Source organism: Tiliqua scincoides, chromosome 7 (assembly GCF_035046505.1).
Source record: "Tiliqua scincoides isolate rTilSci1 chromosome 7, rTilSci1.hap2, whole genome shotgun sequence".
Lineage (NCBI taxonomy): Eukaryota > Metazoa > Chordata > Lepidosauria > Squamata > Scincidae > Tiliqua > Tiliqua scincoides.
This window is the reverse complement of record NC_089827.1, coordinates 56,141,125-56,159,859: the sequence shown is the minus strand read 5'-3', so window position 1 is coordinate 56,159,859 and position 18,735 is coordinate 56,141,125. Positions and strand designations below refer to the sequence as shown.

The 18,735-nt window shown below is 44.5% G+C and overlaps 1 protein-coding gene across 1 annotated transcript in view; it reads left to right on the top strand.

Moving 5' to 3' along the window:
* The window catches only part of CSNK1E (casein kinase 1 epsilon), a 43,473-nt gene that overhangs the window by 11,217 nt on the left and 13,521 nt on the right, over positions 1 to 18,735 (top strand). Inside the window, exons 3-5 of the mRNA XM_066633392.1 lie at positions 10,258 to 10,368; positions 10,526 to 10,674; positions 11,730 to 11,958. Of these exons, the coding sequence (XP_066489489.1) occupies positions 10,258 to 10,368; positions 10,526 to 10,674; positions 11,730 to 11,958 (489 nt within the window). The remainder of the gene's footprint in view (positions 1 to 10,257; positions 10,369 to 10,525; positions 10,675 to 11,729; positions 11,959 to 18,735) is intronic.

Genomic DNA, 18,735 nt, shown 5'->3' with positions numbered 1-18,735 from the left:
ATTCAAAGGCAAATGCCTCCGTTTTGCTTCCACCGTCTGGAGTGGCTCTGGGGGGGGGGCACTTGCATGCTTTGCACTCCCTCTAGCTACGCCACCGCTGCTGCCCATTCCCTCGCTCCATAGGCCAGAGGTAAAACCACCCCAAGACTCGGAAGCTATGTGGATATTGCATGCATGCTGAAGGAGCATCTTCTCTTGTGGTTCTTGCCATGAAGCCTGCACATTGTCTTCCCACCTGAACACCCCAACTGTCCTGTTCTTATTTTTTTTCTGTCTCTCTCATGTTGAGGATGATAAAAATCCCATGGTTTAAACAATCTTCAACTATAGTATTGTATTTAGAAAAATGTGGAGACTAAATACCTGTTGTATTAAATGAGCAGACTTTCATAGTTTGTGTGGAGCCCAAAGTCATCTCCTTCAGTGTTTGTTTTTACGGCAATTTATGAACACCCTCTTCATAGGAATGATAAGCCATCTTGATGCGTCTTGCCATGTGGTGCCTAGTCAAACCTAACAGGCTTTTAAGCTGTAAGATTCTAGGCCTTCTGCTCCCAAAAATACCTTGGATGTGGCTGCCGCCGTTATAAATGGATGCCGTTTTTCCTGAGTCTGCAGACAACAAACCTGAACCGGTGACTCAGATGTCAGCTCCTGTGTGCCCACAGTGTCCCTCCTCCCTACCTCTCAGCTAATCTCATTGGGGTTGTAGCTCTAAAGCCTGGTGACAACGCTCTTTAAATGTCAGCATTAACTTTGGTTTGCTGATCATTTTAGCAGATGGAGTGAGAGTAAGGCCCGTGGGTGGGGGGGGGGGAGGAGAAGAGAAGGGACCAGGAGTTCCTATAGAGAAGGAAATGCAAAGACCAGGTTTCAAGACACCAGAAATGAGCAAGAGCCTGAAAGAGCTGTGCATTAATCCTATCCTAAGGGGGATATATTTTCCTAATGAGTAATGCTGGGCAGGATGATATGATAATGGCTGACTATTCAGTAACAGAAATATGTATGATGAAAGTGCCTTACTCTGTTTTATTCAAGCAGATGATGGCATTGGGAGGATCAGTGCCTCAGATCTACACCTGGCCCTCAGGGCTACAGGCAAAATAGTGCAACAGCTTTGCTGTATAAAAAGCACTGCTGGTGTGGGAATGATGCTGCTCTGTGTGGCTTTCCCCCCCCCCCACTGCCTGGCTGCTGTAGACCTGTTCAAATGAGTGCTTAGTCTGTATCTGTTTCTAGTGTAGAGCACACCAAATGATATCCTGTCACTCCTTGGTGTGTACAGTATTCAATGATATACTTCAATCAGAAATCAGTGATCAGATTTCTGATCTGCTGCAATACCAGATTCTTTGTGTTCGCCCAAGGGAGACATTTGTTTCTGATGCTAGAGCAACAATTTTTGGTCTCTCTGTTCGGTCTGAAAATTCTGCACTGCAATCCTTTGTAGCTTACAGTCAAAAGAAGAAATGGGTTCGTTTTTGTCTGCAAATCCAGCCGCCTAGAGAAGTACAAAGTGTAGCAACTGACTTGCCAATGATTGGTGTGTGGTTTTCCCCCCTTCTGAACACAGATGTTGGGGTTCTATCACAGGCCCAGTTCAAGACAAAGGAGTGTCTGAAGTGATGTGCAGATTCCCCCCCCCCTTCCACACACACATAGAAAGCTTGTGTGCACAAGCCCTTGCTTTGGAAAGCATCGGGCAGGGGGGGCAGAGGACGAAGACATGGTGCAGCTAGGGCTGGCTTTAAGCCAGTTGGACCAGTTGTTCCCAATTGGGTTCTGCACCTAAGGGACCCCCTGCGAGGGTAAGGCTATTCTAACCTTGTCAAATGCACACAACATATTGCACATTTTAAAAACAAAAATAAAATTACTATTTTTACTAAATCATTTCATAGTCACTAAAACAAGTTTTATAACTACTTACTTTTCAAAAGTAATCTATACGCTTTGGTTACTTGTAAGCTTACATGTATATAACTTTTATATTAAAATGTGCTTCAATCCCTTTGATCTATTAACTCACATGCACTTTTTAAGCACACGTTTTGTTTGCTTTCCATTCTACCATAGTGATATATAGAGAGTCAATAATAACTTTTCTATCTCTTAAAGAGATTCTGCAGACCTTGACTCTGAAAAAAATGTTTCCAGTTGGGCCCTGTGGCTTCCTGGGGGCAGCCTGGCAGAGTGTGATGAGCCATAGCCCACCCAACCCCCTTGTCTCCCACTCCAGTGCTGCTTCCACCCCTATCCTGCTTGAAATGAGTGAGATGAGCAGAACCTCTCAGCCTGTTGTGCTCATCCTGTTTGAAATAAACAGGATAGTATGAAGGAAGAGGGCAGTGTTGGAGCTGAGGGTAAGGGGGGGTGGACAGTTTTGGCATTGCTGCATTCTGATTCTCCTTGCCCAGTTGGGTGAGGAGAGCGAGAGGTGGTGATGGCACCATTTCCCCTCCTCTAGTAGCTCTGGAGGAAGAGTTCAGCAGCCACTGCCCTGATCTTCTTCCCACAGCTCTCAACCAGCAGGAGTAAAAATCTGAGAGCCACTTGAACTGGTTTTTTTAGGCTGGGGCGGGGGGGGGACGATGACACATGACAGTGGTCAGGCACAGGGTGTGCAGCATCTCTCCTTGGTTCTCTGCTCTCCCCCCCCAACTTGCCACACAAAATGGCCACTTCAATTAGCCTCCTCACTAGGCTGATCCTGTCCCATCACATTGGGAATCCCTGACGTATGGGAGAAGAGGCTCTGTTTGCCTAACATGCCCCATAGTGCTCTGTTTTCCTTAGTGTACCCACAAAAGTGGAGTCAGGCCCTGGGCCCAGCTGAGCCATGCTGCCTTGCCTGCACAATCTGTATCATAGGAATTTGGAGTGGTTCAGAAGTAATACAGAACCAAGGTCTGTCTTTTTTTTTTTTAAAAGAGCAGCCAAGAAGACTTCATGATGACAGAGAACTGGTGGAGCCTGAGCTACAAAGCAGGGGAATCTTTCATGAATACAGGAAGTGCCCCTGGGCAAGTCTCTCCCTTTTGGCCTCAGTTCTCAGTTTGCAATATGGGGTTAATAATTCTTACCTTACAAGCGGTGGTATAGTAGTGGTAAATTTAAAGTGCAGGAGGTTGACATGACCACCTCTGTAGCTGTGCCCCTTTTGGGCTATTTTTTGTTGTTGTTAAACTTTAAATTCCTTCATTTGGATTTTTTCCTGCTTCTATTTGTTTCTAGTTCAAGCCTTCTTGTAATTCATTCAAAAATTTAGCTTACTGGTTTCCAAACAGTGGGTCCAGGACTGATAAGTGGGTTGTGATTCAATTTTTGTTGGCTTGCAAAACTGTAAGGGCAGATGAGGCTATGTGCATCGAGGGTTAAACTGCTACTTGGGGGGAGTGCTAGCCCTTGGCATTTATACATCAGGCAGCAACCTCTAGGGCAGGGGTGTCCAAAGTTTTTGGCAGGAGGGCCACATCAGCTCTCTGACACTCTGTCAGGGGCCAGGGAAAAAAAGAATGAATTTACATTTAAAATTTGAATAAATTTATATAAGTTTACATAAATGAATATATTAAAGATGAACTTATATGAATGAATGAAGGTCTTGCAATAGCTCAATGCCTATAAAAGGCCTTGCACAAAGCAAGGCTGGCCTTTCCTTTGCTGCCGCTGCTGCATCACAGATGTGAAAGAGCAAGCAGTGGAGGGGGCTCTCATCCCACAGCTAACGTGAGAGGTCAAACAGTCGCCCTCACACTGAGAGAAATTGTGTTGGGCCAGTGCAGACTTCAACAAATCTCTGGAGGGCCAGAGGCTCATTGGAGACTGGGGGCTCCCTGAGGGCTGCATTGAGAGGCCTTGAGGACCGCAAGTGGCCCAAGGGCCGGGTTTTGGACACCCCTGCTCTAGGGCCTCTAAAAAGTTTGAGAGTGGTTGATCTAGCTCATTTCATCTCAAATTCTTTAATTGAAGTAGTTTTAAAACAAATGTATAAACATTGACAAGTGGCGTAAATGTTAGCTGCTGCATATTTACTCAGGAGCAAGTCTCATACAGTGGGACTTGTTCCCAAAAAAATCTGCATAGGATTGTAGCCTTAATGTAACATGAATGACATAGTGTCTCTTATTGGTGGGAAAAGTGTCTCTTAGTGGGAAAGGTGATTGCTTAATATGCCCCTAAGCAAATTTCTCTGTTTGCTTCTTGCTGAGCCTGATGCTTCTTGAAAAAAGTTTGACAACACTGTTCCTTCTGTAGGAGAGATCCTGGAGCTCTGCCTTCCCTTAGTTACACCCCTGCTTGCTTATGGATTGTTGTAAACTTACATGAGAAGTGTTTTGAACATACGAATGCTGACTATTAACTATCCCTTTCTTGGCTTGAGGCTGACCATACTTGGCTGTTTTATCCAGTTTATGCCAGTTTTACAGGCAGATTCTGTGGCTTTTCTCTGTCTTGCGTCCTGTGCTCAGAAACCAGGATCAAACATGGACTTCCAGTCCTGGTATGCAGGGTTGGGTGCAAAGTATAGTTTTCCTCAAGCCAGGAAAGGAAGGAAGATTGCCTCACACATGAGGGGTTGGAAGGAGCACATGAGCCTGAGGCTTCTTGATGGGTCATTTGCATAGTGCCAGTCTCTCTCTCTCTCTTATTTCTGGCAGGTCCTACTGGCAAGCTAGGTAGAGCAATCTCTTCTGAAGACCCCAACTAGCTTTCTTCCTCTCACCAGCTTGTGTGTCTTGTGATTATGATTTGTCCTATAGATGCTCTTACTGAAAAGTGAACTAAAGTGGCTCCATTCAGCATTACCATATTTGCATCTCTTCTTGGTTTGCAGGTGCTGGAGGGAGATCAAATCAAATATTGCTGCTTTTTTCTATTTTGCTTATGTCTTCCCAGTGGCTGCTCTGTGAGCTGCTGGTTGTTGCTTATTGAGCAAACTGCATTGGGCATTACAGTATTTATTACATCTTCTTTCTTTCCCTCTTGTATTTGAAAACAAGCAGGAATTCCAACCATCACGGGCTTCAGCTATATTCCATCTCCTGCTTTATATTCGGAGACAGGAAAATATCTTTAGCTTTGCATGGAAGTGTCACAGGCTGTCTTGTATTTCATAGTCTTTTGGCCCCACAGTTTGTGTGTGTGAGAGAGACACTACAATCCTGTATAGGCTTTCCTGAGATTGAACCCCATAGAATACAGTGGGAAGTAAACATGCATAGGATTGCACTGTTAGTCTTCAGCCTGCTGCAAGACTCTCTTGGGCTGCCTGACTAAGACCATCCAAAGAGACATTTAGTTTAAACTGTGGAGAAATAGTCAGGACTGTGTATTTTCCATGATGACATCTAACAAGCATGGAGTTTGGTACTGGGCACAAATTCCAACATCTTGAGAGTGGCTGGCTTGTTTTTTAAACAATGTTTGTAGTTCTGCCGTTGCCTTGATAGCTATAGGATATTTGAGGAAGGTTATGTGACCAGGAGATGGCACATCAGCCCTTTTCCTAGCTCCTTGTCCTTTTCAGTGGCCATCAGGCGTCAAATAAAATTTATGCAAAACATGTACGCGTGGATACAATTTGTAGAATTCAGTAATGTGTTTTTAGAAAGACAGAGTGCTTTCAATCTTGACATACTTCAGGCAAGACTAAAGCTAGCACTCCAAAGTCTGGAAAGCCAAATTCCATAAGATGGTTGTATGCAAATTATTTGTATTTGTTCCTTATTGGCCAAATCAAAAATTTTTTTAGACATGACATTGTATTCCTCGTTTGCAGGGGACATAAAGGTATATATAATGCTTATGTTGGCTCGGTTATCAATCCTGATTTGCAAAATAGAATGACGGCACAGGGCAGGAGAAATGGGTTTCGTGGAAGGTTGGAGAAACTGAAAGGGGAAAGCTGAAAAGAACGAAAATTGCATTTCTGGTCTCTTTCTAGCTTCTCTACAAAAATGAGGACAAGGTATTGGGGTTCCCAAGAATGTAATGCACTGCTAAAAACATAATCCCTTGGCTAGTGCTCATGTTTTGTAGTGATACAGTGAGACCTGCCATTCTAGGTAAACAGCTTGGTGGCAAATGGAAGAAATTGCCCTGGGAAGTATAAAATCTGCAGAATTGTCTTGAGATGCTTAATCTGGGAGATGTTGTTACAGCCAGGATGGTGTAGATACAGTGCTGGAAAAAAATTAAATCTAAATTTGGTTAACTATTTTCCAAACAGCTGAGTCCAGTCTAGGAGCCTGTTTTTATAACATTGAAAAAGAACCCGCCTTATTGATTTAGGACAAAGGGACACAAACTAGTGTTCTGGGGGAAGAAAACGTGACCCTGTTAAGACAAATGTGCTGACACTCCCTGTCTCGCTGTGCAGCAATGAAATCACTGCAGCACAACGTGGCAGGATAGGGAGCGTCCCTGTTTCCAAGGCAACCAGGTCAACTCTGTCTTACTAGCGCAACACAGTTGCCTAGACAACAAGGATGTTCTCTCCCCACCCTAGTTCAGACTAAAGACAAGCGAATGCCGTGCCAGCCTTTTGTGATGTCATACAACCAAATATGGCCCTGTGGTTTTGTTGTGTTCCTGCATGAACCCTGATTGGCTGGGATAATTTGAAAAATGGTCCAGGTTAAAAAAAAAAAAAAGACATTGGGAACCACTGCCCTAAATTAAACTCTTGCAGCAAGTTGGAAAATAGGTAAGTCTTTTTCAGGGTCAGGATGGTACTGCAGTGATTGTAGTGCTGCCAGGAGGAGGGGGCTTTTAAATCTACTTAGAGGGCAGCGCTGGCCTTCTGCAGGGCGGGGGGGGGGCTCATAGCTCCCTCTGTGGGCCTCTGCACTGTTCTAAACAGCACTCATCTCCAATCGGAAGCCTTTTCTGTTTTTCATGCGTTTTGGGTTTTGCGTGCCTAGACCAGGGGTGTCAAACTTATTTCATACAGTGGGCCGAATAACATACGTGGTGCCTGCTGAGGGCCGGAAGTGATGTAATGAAGCAGGGTGTGATGTCATTAGGTGGATGAAGGCCAGAAACCAGCACTTTGTTCTCATGTAGAAACTCATTAGCTGCAAATGATAGAAGAGAAATGATGCAAACCTCAGCCATGTTTTCAAGATATGGGAGAGCCCAATTATCACACAGCCTCCCTCTCCGCAGCGCCGCTTCTGCTGAGGTTTCACTCTGCCGTTTAGCAGCTGAGAAGTGCTCTGCAAAGTGACACCTCTGAAAGGGGCCCCTGCGTGATAACTGGGCTGTCCCAGCACCTTGGCAGCATCTTCCTCTCTCACCCTTCTTGCTCTGCCCCTTCCCCCATAGCATTTCTTGCCTTCTGAACTCTCAGTCTTTCCCTCCCAGAGCCTTGGCAGAAATGACCCTGCTGAAATGGCAGCGCTGGGAGATCCCTGTTATCTCAGGGGGTGGATAAAGAGCTTCTGCTGGCCATATCCAGCCCATTGGCCTTATGTTTGACGATCATGGCATAGACTTTTTCATTGAAGGCCTTAGCCAGAGCAAGGCCTCTCCAGAAGAGCATATAGAAGATGCCTGTTCTTAACTGGAGTCCAGTGGGAAGGATAAGGAGTGGGTAGGAATGGTGCTGTGCCCCAAGACTGGTATGTTGCAGCATGAGGAGGGCATGGGCTGGTTTTATGCCTGGAGAGCAGGTGTGGAAAGTTTTAGGGGCTAGTCTGAGGGCACATGCCACAGCCACTCTGCTGAAGTTTGGTAGATTTGGGTCTGGTGAGTGACCACCTTTGAACTCCATGTAAGCATGCCTTGAGTTCCACGATGGAAGGAAGGCTGGGGTAAATGTAACAAATAACATTGGGGTCTGGTGTCTGTGCAAATACTTGAAATAACTGGAGTAGATATTGCTAGGTCAGGGCCCCATTTAAGCAGTGTCTGGCGGCCTATACTTGCCCCACCTGTCAGTGGGATTGTGCATAATGGCTGCATTGGGATTGTGGTGGTGTGGGAGAGAAAATTGTCATTGGGCTTGAAGTGGTGCAACAATACTGTACTTCTTAAAGGATATTGGCTTGCTTAGCTGCTTGTTATATGTGTCAGTTTGAGTGTATGAAGTCCATCAATGTTGCCCATGCATAAGTGTGAAGGCTTACACTGTGGGCCCTAATGCTTTGGTGTTGTCCTGTGAAGCTGTGACTCCGTCCTGTGGAGCTGTAGCATCATGAAATAGAGGCCACACTTCGAAGTGGCACATTTGGCAACCCCAAGGTTAGGAAAAGAGCTGTGGCGTAGTTTTTGCAGTCGAAGGACACATGCCTTGTTTGTCCTAGGCTGGTTAAAAAAATGTGAAGGATCTTCTCGGTTACTTGAATGAAAAAGTGGAACACTCCTCCACCCTTCTTTCCTCAAAGAAAACGACTTTCATTTTTTAAAAATAGGATTGTGTACTGCACTAAAGCAATTTCTGGTTTTCGTGGCAGCTAAATTTAGCTGGTCAATGCCAACATTTAATTAAACGAGAAGCTTGTGCATAGCAGCTCCTATGTGGTTTAATATGTTAGTGAATTAATTTTTTTCCTACAGTGTGTCTTTTTTAAACCAATAAACCAAAAGGGTTTTTAATGCTATTGAAGTATAATTACATATTGTACTTTGTTGTAGGGAACCTGAAGGAGTGACACTTAAATAGGTAGGGTAAATGGGATCTTGCGACTTACAAAAGAAGGTGAGAGTTAGGAGAGGTTTGCTAGCGTATGAATGATTTTGCTGCAGAGCTAACAATGTACATGTTGTGTCAGAAATGGTGTTGTGTCAGTTTTGGGATGTGAGGTGCATGAACAGGCGCTACTGAACCAGAGGAATAGCATGGCGGATAGAATTCTGATTCATGGCACTTGCAGAACTGGAGTGGTTTTTGCTGCATTTATTGTGGGAACATTTCTTGGGAAAACTGGGTGTACCTTACCTTTCCAGGACACAGACGAGCGTCTATAGTTGACCACTAATTATGCTACTGGAGTTCTATTGTGATTATACTAATGCCATCTTCCAGTTGAAGTTTGTCTGTTCTGATCTGCCTCCAAATCCCAAATGTAGAACCCATTCAGACTTATAAAGGTATCTTAAAATTTTTTTAAAAAGTAATTTTCAAGGGTCGTTTACCTTACAGAAGTAAACTCAGTGCATAGTCAATGGAGAGCTTTAAACAGCCTCTTCTTAGTGATGGCTCTACTTGTACAATGGCCAAGTACACATGTGTTGCTTTCACACTTAAGATGGTTTTAGGTGTACACCATGGGGGGGGGGGGGAGAAGGGAAGTAATGTGTATAGGATAACTAGTGATCCCCTTTCAGTTTAACAGGTCATGAGTTGAGATTGAAGGTCACTGGCTTATTAATTCATGACAGTTGGGATTTCAGCCCAATTGTTCTTGTCCCGAAGATAAAGTTAGCAAATGGTGCTATATTTTCCTAGTGAGTATTGCTGGCAAACAGGCAACCCTCCCACAAGTATCTTGAGACCTCTGATGCATCCTTCAGGAATGACTTATTTTACATGAATGGTATTCAGCTACTCTAAATATCTTATTGCCGTAGTGCATTTTTCTGCAGATGAGATATGACTGGTAATGAACATGCTGAAACTTGCCCTGCGCCAAACAGCATATGTGAGTTTTTTTTTGTGTCATTTGTGACTCTGGATTGTGTGTATGGATCCGTAAGAGCTAGAGGAGCAGTTGATTTTCATTGGGACAGGTTTACGCTGGTGAATGTTTACAGTTGAAAAGTGGGTGAGTATTACTATATGGGTACTTGACTTGTCCTCTGATGTCACTTAACGCTTCTAGGTCCTTGCTCCGTTCTGGCTTGCCTTGAATTGTCAAAGTGGCTTCTCTTTTCCTCTCCTTCAAACACGTAAGGACTGTCCCATTGTTCCCTTTAAGCTATGTAGCTGTGTAGCTCAAAGCCCTGGGACCTGATCTCTGTGCTGCTTGGAACTCCGAGTTCCAGGAAGTCTGGCTGTGACATATGATGTCATTGCTATGCGTTCAGAAATGCCACTGAGCTGCCACACAGCCAGCAAAGGCCTACATGGCAAGGACCCTTAAGGGGGAAATCTGAAGTCTTATCTAAACTATATGAAGTCTCTGATTCAGGGCAGAGATTGGGAATAAATTCTGCATGCTAGCTGAAGAAACTGTGTTCTTTCTTTGTAGGTGTCTTCCTGTCATCCAAGGTTGCATGTGCAATATTTTGTTCTTTGTCCTTGCGCAGGTGCCAATATTGCCACAGGAGAGGAGGTAGCTATTAAGTTGGAATGTGTGAAAACCAAGCACCCGCAACTCCACATTGAAAGCAAATTTTACAAGATGATGCAGGGAGGAGGTAAGTTCTAAGAAAGACGGTGTGTTTTGGCAAAGAGAACAGAATCTGCTCTTTGAATTAGAGCTGTTGCTAACCAGGTCCAGTGGGATTTAGATCCTTTGACTTGAGGCCTGCCCATGAATGATTTATGTGTGTCTTCTCTCTTTATCCCTTTTAGTGGGTATCCCTTCCATTAAATGGTGTGGAGCAGAAGGTGACTATAATGTGATGGTGATGGAACTTCTGGGACCCAGCCTGGAGGACCTGTTCAACTTCTGCTCCCGCAAGTTCAGCCTCAAGACTGTCCTGCTACTGGCAGATCAGATGGTAAGCTCTTGTGAAAGTATTGGTTCTTATCTTTCCTTGTGCATATGTTCTCTTTTGGCTCCTCATCTTCACGGCAGTAGTTTCAGGCTGCCATGGCCCAAGTTCCACTTGAGCAAGGATGACGATAAATTTGTACAAAGGGTACTTTGCTCTGTAAAAGCTAGAGAAGCACAAGTGGTTGTGTAGGAGAAAAGATGGGTCATATTGTGAAGGAGGAGGGTTGGGGGAGGAGATACTAATGGCCAATTTCTAATAAGGACTAGGATGTGGTTGAGCCACTCGGGCCTAAAGGCCTTGAAGAGCTTTGAGTGCTGCTACTTTTCACCCATTTTGGTAAAAAAAAATCTTTCTGATGGGTCCTAGTTTCAGGTGTGGTGGATCAATGTATATCCCATTTCAGAAAGTGTTCCTTCAACTAATGTGAGTTCAGTGTAACCTATGAACTTTCTGTTTTGCATTCATATTGTTGATGAGACTGGACCAAAAAGAATGCTTTTTTGATTCCCTGATTCTCTTGGAGACTGGTGTTCTGAGGCTACACTGCAAATCATGTAGCTCTTTCATGGAACTGTAGGTATGCATCCTCTGACTATGTACATTAGGGCCTCCTTATCCACAGGCATCAAAGATGCCTCCCTGCACATCAGAACACCACTGGGAAGTGACTAAAAGCACTTCTGGTCGTGTCCATGAGGTGTTCTGAGGCATGGGGAGGCTTGCGGCTCACTCCATGGGGCTCACCACACCTTCTGGACATAACTAGAAGTCACAGGCACAAACTGGAAATCACTTCCTGGAGGCATTCTGAGGCTTGGGGAGGACAGTGGAGTGGGCCGCAGACTTGGCACAGCCTTAGTAGGGCCTGGCACAGCCTCAAAATGGGGTATTGCAGCCCCGTGGCTCCTCCCCCTTTTCTGGGACTTCAACATCCATGGATTTAGGTATCCATAGGGGGGAGTCCTCGGACCAATCCCCCATTGATACTGAAGGCCCACTGTAATTGTTAGCTGCTACGCCTGCTCAAATTTCCTTCTACTTTTCCAACCTGTTTCCAGATCAGCCGTATTGAATACATCCATTCCAAGAATTTCATCCACCGAGATGTGAAACCAGACAACTTCCTTATGGGGCTCGGCAAGAAGGGCAACCTAGTGTATATTATTGACTTCGGCTTGGCCAAGAAGTACCGAGATGCCCGCACCCACCAGCACATCCCGTACCGGGAAAACAAAAACCTGACCGGCACAGCCCGCTATGCCTCTATAAATACCCATCTTGGGATTGGTAAGCCTAGATTTGTGTGTGGAAGTGCAGCATGTATTCCTGTATTGTGGAGAATCTGGTGTGATCCTTCAGTCATAATTTGCATCGTAATATCAGAAACTTGAATCAGAGTTTGGAATGAGGAATGACTTGGAAGTAATGTTTAATGTTGTAATTGAGCAAGGTGGCAAAACTGAAGAACAAAGATCCTCGAGGATGGATTATACACTGCTTCTTATTTTCCAACAATCGGCACTTAAAGTTGTAACACTTTCATTTAGTACCAAGAGGCACAAGAGATGAGTCGTCTTTTGCCTGGAGAAACAGCGGGTGGGTTCTTGCCTTGGCTGGGTATAGAAACCTTACAGAGCAGTCCCTTGCATGTTTACTTGGACATAAATCCCACTATATTCATTGGGGCTTATTCTGAGTTAGATGTGCATAGAACGTATGAAATACTATATTTTCCTGTGTTTTTACCCAGAATAATTTTAAAAATGAACCTTAAACTCACATAGTTGGTCTTAGTATTTTAAGTTACAGGTTGAACCCCAGTATCCATGGATTTGACTCAGCTTGAATGCCAGTGGATACCAGTATTCTAATTTAAATGCCTTGAAAAGAAGAAAACAGCACCCAAACTGGAATTCCTTCCATTTTGCAACCAAATCACGCCACTTCCAAACCTCTAAAGCAGTGGTTTCCAAACTTTTTAGCACTGGGATCCACTTTTGAAAATGATAAGACCACTCTCAAGACCCACCTAGTTTTATGAGAGTGAAAAAAGTACATTTTCCTTGTCAGCTATCAGCTTGTCGGTTTTGCAACCCATCAGAAATCAGGTCGTGACCCACTGTTGGGTCCTAACTCACAGTTTGGGAATCACTGCCCTACAGCTATTTTTAGGACTGAAAGACCCACTTCTGGATCCTGCAGAGGTTCCTTGCTCCTCCCAGCCGCATCTCAGAATGCATTGCATTTTAAAGGCATTTAATTTCAGATCCTGGTATCTGTGGATTCTGTATCTGTCATGGTTCCAGAACCCTCATGGATACTAGAGCCCAACTGTACCTCTGACCTTGAGGTCTGTCAGTTGCAAAGACCTCAGCCCCAAGCAAAGAGTCTCTCACGGTCTAACGGTCATTTTGAAAATCTGTCCTGTGTACCTCAATTCTTAACTACTGAGGAAGGGCTCTGTTCTTTGACATTCAGTCAGCAAAGCAAGCAGAACATGCTCTCTCTTCAAAGGCAGAAGAAAGTCCTTTCTTGGAAGGGATAAAGATGATGTCCTGGTGTATGAATTGTTGATAGGCTTCTTCGGGTGTGTTCTTTTGTTTGTGTTAGCGCAGGGTTTATACTTTTGCAGTTCTAGTTATACGGATGAAAAGAAGTACTGTACTTGCAAAGGCTTTTATTTATCAGACCTTGCCCCTGAAGGCAAAAGTGCATTAGGAGCAGAGTTGCCAGATTTCACCTTTGTGGAACGCCCTCCCTGTGAAGCTTTAGTTGACCCCCACCCTACACACCTTCAGGAGAAGTGTGAAAACCTGGCTTTTCTTTTTTACATTCAGGTGGGTGATGGCCATGGTGGTGGGCATATCTAGTCTGGGTTTTTTTCGTTGTGCATCTTGGTTTTGTTGATGTGTTAATTTTATTGGTTTGGTTTGACCTACTCTGCTTTCTGGTTATGTTTTACTATAAGCCACCTTAGGTTGTCTCAGGGCAGGGAAGGTGGCATAGAAATATGTTTAAAATTTCTCATACGGTGGAGCGCACCATGGAGAGACTGGTCCACAGATGGATGCTTATGGCTTATTTGACTGCACAGGCTGCCCAGTCCTGAAAGTTTAGTGCAGGTAAAAATGATTTGAAATGGAAGACAAAAGTATAGGTAAAACTCTGTCAAACAGCTGACAAAGTGCTGCTGCTAAGTGCTGTCAAAAAATGTACAGATTTCAGAATAAATTAGCTGTCTGGCTTCTAAGTAAGTGATTGGTCAAATGTACATAGTGGAAGAAGAAGCTGCTGCTTTAATTTTTTATATTTATATACCACCTTTTCTTCAAGGAGTTCAGTGTGGTGTATATGGCTCCTCTAACCTCCCCCCTCCCCCACACACACACACAATCCTGCAAGGAAGATTAGACTGATAGAAGCTCTTGAAGGAAGATGACAGTTTCTCAAGCGTCAACCACAGCTTTGAACAGCTGATTGGGTTTGGGTACACACCCAAAATAAGTGCCGCGTTGGTCTCTCATATCAGATTTTAAAATAAGGAGGATGTTTTCTGTACACCTGTGTAGTCTTTTTCATATTAGCTGGTATTTCATGAGTCCCAGAGTGCTTGTTAGTGGCACCAATTTAATCGAGAACAAATTTTAATCTCTTGTGTTTCTTTGATTCACACTCAATTAACTTAATTAAACCTGCAACCCATCCTGCTAATTTAATCAGGATATCCAGAAGCCAGGTAGAGTGCTATCTGGGTGCAGGGAGGGGCTGTTACTCAAAGACACAGCACACATTTTGGGTTTAGAAGGGTCCAGGTGCAATCCCTAGTGCTCTTAGTTAGGCCTGGGGAAAGATCCCTGTCTGAAGCCCTGGAGAGCCACTTTGAGAGCCTGCAGTAGAGGGACCAGTGACCTGGCTCAGTGTAGACTGGCTTCATGTGTGGTTCTGGTTATCCTCTCTCATAAGGAAGATCAAAGGGTGAAGGGAAAGTACAGGAGCAAATGGCTGGAATGACCGGAGAGCTGAAGTCATTGGTACCAGGAGAGGAGCTAGGAACTTGGGGCTTGCTAGTTCTGAAAAACGATGACATGAGAGGGACTTGCAAGATCCCAAATTTTGTAGAAAGCACCATCTAGAAACTCTCTCTTGGAGCACTAAACTCCAAGGCTTTGGGTGATCTAGACTGGCAAAAAGGCCACTTAGAGAACAAATTCCTCAAGGCTAATTACATGTTATGTGAAGAAGTGCATGCTTCCTGTTGTGGACTGTCGACAGTCCACAACAGGAAGCATATTTGTTCATATAACACGTAATCTTGCTGAATTGGTTGTCTGGGTACCTTTTAAAAGGATTTGACAGATCTGTGAAGCCTTTCAGTGGTAATTAACTATGAAAGCCAAAATTAGAGCTTCCATTTTCATAGGCAGTGTACCTCTAATTACCGAACAAGAGTACCTGTTTGCATGATGTTCTGCCTATGGGCTTGCATGGGGCAGCTTGCTGGCCATTGCTGTAGACAGGAAGCTGGACTGCCTCAAACTTTTGCTGTGACCCAGCGTGGTCGTTTCTCTCTTCTTACCTCTGCCCACCCTTAACTGTGCCACTGAATGCGGTAGGGATCCATTGCAGTGCAGAGCTATTTACAATCTGATGCTGTCTTGTAAGGGCTCTTGAGGTCTTCTGCCAGCTTGAGCTTCTGGGCAGTTGAGAAATGGGCAGAAGATTATTCAGCCTTAACCACTCATATACTTTGAGACTATGAAATGTTAGATTGGCACACGCTGCTGGCATGAGCCAGTAAGCTGCAGCTGTGTCTCCCTGTTTCTTCCTTGTGGAAACTGACACGTTTGCCCCCATATTTCTCAAGGTACAGGTATGGTGTGCCTTTGTGCCTTCCCAAGGGCATATCCAAGGGATATCTTCTCTCACTGCTCGGAAGCCAATAAAGCAGTTCTGTTACTGCCTGCAGGTTTGGAGGGTCCCGTTTAACCCTGTGCTATAAACATTATCTGCTTCTGTGTCACATCTAGATCAGCAGGAAGAAAGCGGTTCAGTACTTCTGCATTTTGGAGATTGTCTAGAAATATTTCCTTCTCAGATCTCCTGTTTTTAGATGATGGGAGGGTGGCTATGTTCACTTTCTCCTTGAAAAACTCTAGTCCGGCTGCTGATTCTCTCTCCCCCCCTTCCTTTTTAATGGGGTTACTGGCAGAGCAAAGTGACCTGGTCCTGAAGAGATTCTCAGCTGCCTAGAATATTTTGCATAGCAGCAGCTGTGACTAGAACCTTCACTTCACGGCCATTTGTCAAAGTGGCAAGGTGCAGAAGGCTCAGAAAGATTGTTCTGTGTTAGCGGCTGGCATTTTGGATAACTTTATTGGGCCGTAAGTCAGCCAACCCACTTGCGGACTAAAAATTGCAGGAAATCTAATTTGATGCACTGTCATTTTGGTTTCTTAGTTTATCACCTGGTTTAATAAACTTTATTGTGTAGGAGAATTTTAAAATGAATGTTTCTGTGTGTATTTAATCCATTTGGGTGTATTGCTCAAGACGTTCCTATGCTATTACTCCACCTCAGGAGACCACTGCACTTCTTGCTAACCCTGAAGTGATGGAACTGAGGTGATATGGTATCTACTGTGTCTTTTCAGGCTGCAGAGCAGATAGACATGAAAGCAGACAGGCAACCATTGTTGCCAATACATGTGAAAGCACACCCATGGTTTAGCCGTGGTTGGGACCGTGAGGTTTGATGTGATGTACTTTACATGTAGGAAATGTTTCATGGCTGAAGTGGTCCTTGGTCTCAGGGGTCCTTTGGCCATGCTAAATGGCTGGACTGGGCATGTATTATTCATGCATGAATCAACCCCAACTGCTGTTTGAGTGAATGAATCTTATGGGCTTGGCAAATGAACAGCTAAAGTGTTTGTTTGCATGTAGATTGAGGGACCTTGAATCTTGGCAGTCTACCTTGTATGTTGTAATGAATGGATGTTTAGACATTGCCCCAAGAAGAGCAAACAATAGCAAGTGCCATAAACTGGATTTGTTTGTTCTAGATATTTCACCTTTAAATAGTAACCTAATAGAAATGCTCCCCCTATATGTATATCTGTACTCCCTCCCTCCCTCCATCCATGCTAGGCTAAGATCAGATGCTATACTTTAATCTCTAAACTGAGATGTTGCATATTTGTGAAATGTACTTTAGAATTGTTTTTATACTTTTGTAGGTTACCTTGGGGGATGCATGGACCAAAAGATGGGGTGTAAATAAAACATCTTCCACTGTTGCCATTTTCCTATCAAGAAACAATATGTTACTTGGAAAACTCAAACATACAACCTATGAGCTGGATACAGCCTGCAGAATGGCTTCAGCTGGCCTATGGAGTTCCAGGGCCTCTCCCCCAACGCAACTGTAGCATAGCTCCTGTTGCGTCCGGAGGGTGTTCTGAGGTCCAGGGAAGCCGTGCACTACCTCCCCAGCCCTCTGAATGATGTTCTGAGAAGTCCTTAAAAAGTCACTTCCAGTTTTTGGAAAACTGGAAGTGATGTTTTAAGTCCTTCTGAGGTCTTAGAACTTCATTCTGTGGGCTGGGGAGGCAGCGCACCTGCTATCTGGCCCTCAGAGCACCCTCCAGACAATTGTATTTGGAGGGGCTGGGGGCAGCCTTGGAACTTTGGACCTTGGCCCTCAGCAGGTGCTGTCAATTAGATATGGCCCCTGGGATGAGGTGAGTTTGACACCTCTGCACTAGAATTTCTCACTTAAAGAAAACAAATGTAACAGGTGTTTCACTGCTCATTATAGGATATTGTATGCACTGTACTGTATTGTTTCCACTCTTGTGTACTGTGATCTATTTAGGGCAAGCCTGCCAGATGTGTACCCTGGTCCAAATGCAACATGCCAGTCATGTACTGCTATCTGTCTAGTGCTTGCAGGACCCCTTAACTGACCCTGTATGTTGACCTCCACCTTGCAGCATGAACTTTTTAAAGAAAATCAACTGGAGGAGCTTGGTATAGCGGGGGCCAACGTGGATTGTCCAAAGTCTTGTGAGGAGTCACGGCAGGAGCTATAATTAGAACTGCAGAGCTTCTAATTGGATGGTTGACAACCATTTGCAATTATTCAGAGTCTGGAATTCTGTGCTTAAAAATATCACGTTCTGCAACCAGCCAGCTCTTAATAAATTTAAACAAATCTGGCTGGCTTCGTTTTGGTTGCCTAGCTTTAGCTCTGATTGTGATGACTATCCAGTAAAGTCTCTGCCCTGACTGCATGTTGTAGCTTGTGTTTAATTTTAGAGATGAGGAAAAAAGTTCAGTTGAATACAGTTCATTTGACTATCGTATCCAAATCGAATGTCAAGAGCCTTCGTTTGAATGTGCAGTGTGTGAATTACAGGATCCGGGAGACTTGCAGTGTGTATATTTAATCAAACCCTAAGAAGCTGGGAAGGAGGGGTGGTGGGGAGAGTAGACAGCAAGATCTGGGTGGGCCCTTCAGCTGCACCATGCAGGATTTATTAAAGGGAGGAGCCATTTGAAAAGGCAGCTCTTGATTCATGCATTCCAGTCAATTTTCACATGCTCAAAAGATGACTTCCAGCATATCCTGCACCCTTTAGAGCTTGAAAGAATCTGAAATAGACACCCAGAGGTCCCCAGGAGAGGGCCTAGAACGGATTCTGTCGGAATAGCTGAAGGAGGAGAGCATAAATATACTAGCAAGTTCTGCTCTCAGGCTTGCAAGTGACTCCCTTACCACCACCACCACCACCACCACCCCCAGCTGACTGGAAGTGCCCATCAGGGTCCCAGAGCCTGCCTGCTTTTTGGCATCTGTAGTCATGCCAAAATAAAGTCATGGGAGTGTATCCTCACGTGCTTGATGTGAATGCAAAATGAAAAGAACTGAATGTGAAGAGAGAAATGTAGACAACAGCATTGCTGAGTTGAGGGGCAGTCATGCAAGGATTGTGGGCAAGCATGCCAGTATTGGTAAAGATCTTCTGCTTCTAGACTGAGAAATCAAAACTAACCGGGGGGGGG